General features: G+C 46.5%; 1 protein-coding gene across 1 annotated transcript in view; it reads left to right on the top strand.

The window, feature by feature from the left end:
* ADAM19 (ADAM metallopeptidase domain 19) overlaps nucleotides 1–1,141 on the top strand; it is a gene marked incomplete at its 5' end in the record, with an annotated part of 27,589 nt that extends 26,448 nt beyond the window's left edge. Inside the window, 2 exons of the mRNA XM_010134824.1 lie at nucleotides 131–277; nucleotides 1,067–1,141. Coding sequence (XP_010133126.1) covers nucleotides 131–277; nucleotides 1,067–1,141 — 222 coding nt within the window. The remainder of the gene's footprint in view (nucleotides 1–130; nucleotides 278–1,066) is intronic.
* Between the last annotated feature and the right edge of the window lie 2,770 nt (nucleotides 1,142–3,911).

Raw genomic sequence — 3,911 nt, 5'->3', positions numbered from 1 at the left:
AAGAGCGCCGAAGGCCCTCCGGCCATACCCAGAAGTTCAGGCCATGTAAAGTGAATGCAAATATTATCTCTGGCTTCAGGCTGAGCATCTGTCCAGGCTGAGAATTCAAAACAGTTTCTTTCTTCTGTAGGATATTTCTAGGCCCCGGCCACCCCAAAGAGCTTTGCCAGCTAATCCTGTCCCAGCCAGACCCAGAGCCTGGCTGGGGAACAGCCCCGCCATCTCGCTGCCTCCTGCACACCCCAGAACCCCAGGACGACTTCAGCCTGCAGCAGAGGTAGGCACTGAGTGTGGTGACAGGAAACACAGCAGTGTCCCCGCACCACTGGGGGATAAAAGTGCTCTGAAGGGAGTAACCTTGCTGTCATGGTGCAAAACACCCTCAAGCACAGCCCCAGGCAGGGGAATGGAGAGGCTGCTGGGTTGGTTGCCCTTATTGCAGGGTCTCTGTTTTGACCTGTTCCTTATTAAGCATTTACTGGGTTAAGCAAAATGGTTAATTCAATCCTCTGCATCCCTCAGCACTTCCTCAGGTAAGTCATTTGTGTGAGGGGGCTGAGCAGTGGGTCAAGGTGTGTGTGACCCAGAATGCTTAACAGCCAAAAGGGAAGGTCCACGCAGAACTTGAGGACCCCACTAAGGAAGAGAAATTCTCTCCAGCCTGTCTAGCCATGGCTAAGGAGATGCTTTCTCTGCAGGGAGTATTTTCCCAAATTGCACTTAATAAGGACGGTTAATAAGGGACTTGTAGTCTCTGCGTTCAGCTCCCTGCAAACTGTATCCCTTAACTCAAACCACCTCAGCTCCACCCAGCCCAGGTGCTGCCTCCGGCCTGCAATATACTCGAGGCCAGCGGTGAAAAATGGAGCAAAGTGCAGGAATTCCATTGTGCTCTGGGTGGGAGAGTTCCCAGTGTGCTGCGTTAGGCTGTGAGCGTAAGCACGTGAAGGGAGACAGGCTTTCCCTGGCTGGCTGAAACAGCTGCTCCAGGAGAGGGACAGGGCAGCGTTTGCTCTGTCATCAGTGCTCACCCCTCGCTCTTTGCTCTGTTTTCCATCTCTCCCAGAATACTGGTGTTGGGACGGCTGGAGCAGTGAACATCTTGAAAGTGGGACAACCGGGCTCCCGTGGGCACTCGTGAAGCAGTCTGTCCCTGGCCTGCTCTGACCTTCACAGGGGATTGGATGGCCTTCACCACTCGAAAAAACATTCACGGCCACAGACAGTGACTCGGTTGCTCTCCTTTAACCTCACCTGTTTCCTACATGACTCAACAAGCTGCAGTCAGGCTTGGCAGCAGCGCACCCAGGAACTGTGCCGGTACACGCCAAGCTGAACTCCACGCTCTGCCGACAGCCTTTTCCACTTAGGGATGACTTGTTTGTACGGTATTTAAATATTATTGTGCAATATCTAGTGCAGGGGTGGGGTGATGGGGGTTTCACGTGTTTTTAATCAGTTATTTAAGTGTTACCAGGGAGAACAAGCTGTGAGTGCAGGTGCTGGCCCTGATGGGCTTTCGTGTAAGACCCAAGCCCTCTTGGCTCCTCAGCCCATCCCGCAGCTGCAGCAGCATACGTTGGTGCTATACAGAAACCGCTGCCTCTTGGGAGAGCAGAAGGCAGCTGTTGATAACTTTCTTCAGTTTGTTTTCAGTTTACAGTGGGTGGCAAGTGAGGCCACAACAGGGAGCAAACCGTGGAAATATTCCTGGTTAAAATAATCTGTAGGTCACCATGGATTTCGATTGAGTAGATTAATTTCCCCCATATTACCATCTTCAGCAAGAATGTTGCAACCTGTCTGTCCTCCAGCACTTGCTTGTCTTGTCTCAGTGCTGTAAGACCCAACAGCATCCCCAGCGTGGCCCGTGCACTCTCATTGTGTCATTGGGACACAGTCAAGGTACGACAGGGGAACTCTCTGGCCAAAGATACAGAGCAAATGGCCAGTAGGAAGCTCAGCAAAAGCCATTGCTGAAGCCTCCTCTCCAGCACACGGTACCGTGAATAATCAGTAGCCACTTTTGCATGTGTCGTCTCAGGCTTCAGTTTGTGCTGAGCAGTAATTCAGCACGAGCTGTCTGCTCCTCATACCAGTAAGAAACCTTCTTTAAAACTGCCCAGGTGGTAAAACTGCAGAAATACAAATGCAACACGTGGTGCTTTCGTAGGGCAGCTCATTTACTCCTGGTTTTTAATCCAGGATGCGAATGGAGAGAGCTGTCTCCGTGCTCTTTAAGCAGCTGATGGTTCTGACCCCGAGTATCCTCCCTTATGAATTTGTTGGGTTTTTTTTTTCTCCTAATAGTTTGGGCTTTTGTACGTTTTTCTCAGGATTTTAAATTAAGACCTTTTGCTATGCCAATTTTTTTTCTTTTTCTTTGTTTTCCCCCTTGAAATGATTTCCTAGGAGAACACAGGGAATTCTGGAGCTATGATTACAACAGTTCTGTTGTATCTGATTTATTATGGACAAATCCTCAAGAAAAAAGTCTTGTCTTTCCTTAAGCTCTACTGATTGAACAACAAAAAACCCAAACAGATAAACTCTGAGCACTCATGAAATTTGTAGTTACATGGAGCAGTAGATCGGTAGGATGATTTAAACCACGCTAGTTTTCACAACTTTACTACCTCTTTCTCCAAAAGGAAACAGCACACAGGGTGTGTCTTGAATTTCTGGTTGATTATTTTTTATCTTGATCATTTTGGACCTTTTCTTACCTTCTATATGCCTGGAAAACAAACCAACCTAAAATACTTCTCTCTGAAATAAGGGATGGCAAGTGAAAGACGTCAGCTTTCTCATCTTTCTGTCTTTTTTTATAGTTGGGTTATATTATATATGAAAAACTCCCTTTCAAACTAACCCCAGATTCATTGGGCTGCAGGTAACGTGGCTGTGTAACGGCCAATTTTTCTGCTCACAGGTGGAGCAGTAAGCTGGGAACATACTGCACATGCACCATAGTAGTGCAGATTCAACCACAAGAACTCGATCTTATGCCTGAGCCCTCGCTGAAGACAGCAGCATACTTCCGCTACAGCCCCGATCTTTATCAGATAGCCACCAAAAATCACAAAGAATATTCTCGCTGCATTTCATGTAAACATGGGATCAAGCTTTTTTGAAAAATTCCCCCCCACAAAGCATGGAGAACAACAGGACGTGCCCAAATCCTAATGGAAAACTTTATTGCTGGGATATCATAAAGTCTGCAAAAGGTAGTTTTAAATAAGTCCTTTTAGTTTTTCATATGTGGGCAAGTTGACTGAATAAGAATAGGGGAGCTGCAGGAGTAAAAGATGGTAAAAAGTGATTTTTTTGAAAGGTAACGTTACTTGGGAGAACATAGACCAAAATACATCTCACTTTCTCCTCTGTCCAGATATTAATGGTTTACAATAATGCTCTCTGTGCATCTATGCAAATACTTGAAGAATGCAATTTATTGTGCCTTTTGCCTAGTTTTAATAAACTCGTCAGTTGTCATGAACAAGTGTTCTGGTGCGGTGACTCTCCCGGTTCACATCTCCACTTTGTGTGCCCGGAGATGGCAGACTCTCTGAAGGAATGGCTTTTATGGAATGCAGTCCTAGGCAGTGAGAAGGATGAGTCCCGTTTACAACCTGTTTCTAAAATAAAATGCATAAAGCATTATACCCATCAGGATGCCAAAACCCAAACCTAGAGTGAATTTCTTGGGTTATTTTCTGCTGCCCAAGGAGGGCGCTGCTGCTTTTCTCCCGGCTGCAGGTGCTCTTTCTGCTGCGCTTGACTGTCCTTGAGCCTGTGTTATTACAGCTACACCGGTAGGGTCAGACAAATCACTAAAAACTTTCAGATCCGCCTGCAAGATTATTGGTTTGGGTTTGTTTGGTTTTTTTTTTTTTTTTTTTTGAAAAAAC

Source organism: Buceros rhinoceros, unplaced genomic scaffold (assembly GCF_000710305.1).
Source record: "Buceros rhinoceros silvestris isolate BGI_N320 unplaced genomic scaffold, ASM71030v1 scaffold39394, whole genome shotgun sequence".
Classification (NCBI taxonomy): domain Eukaryota; kingdom Metazoa; phylum Chordata; class Aves; order Bucerotiformes; family Bucerotidae; genus Buceros; species Buceros rhinoceros.
This window is presented reverse-complemented; position numbering and strand designations above follow the sequence as displayed.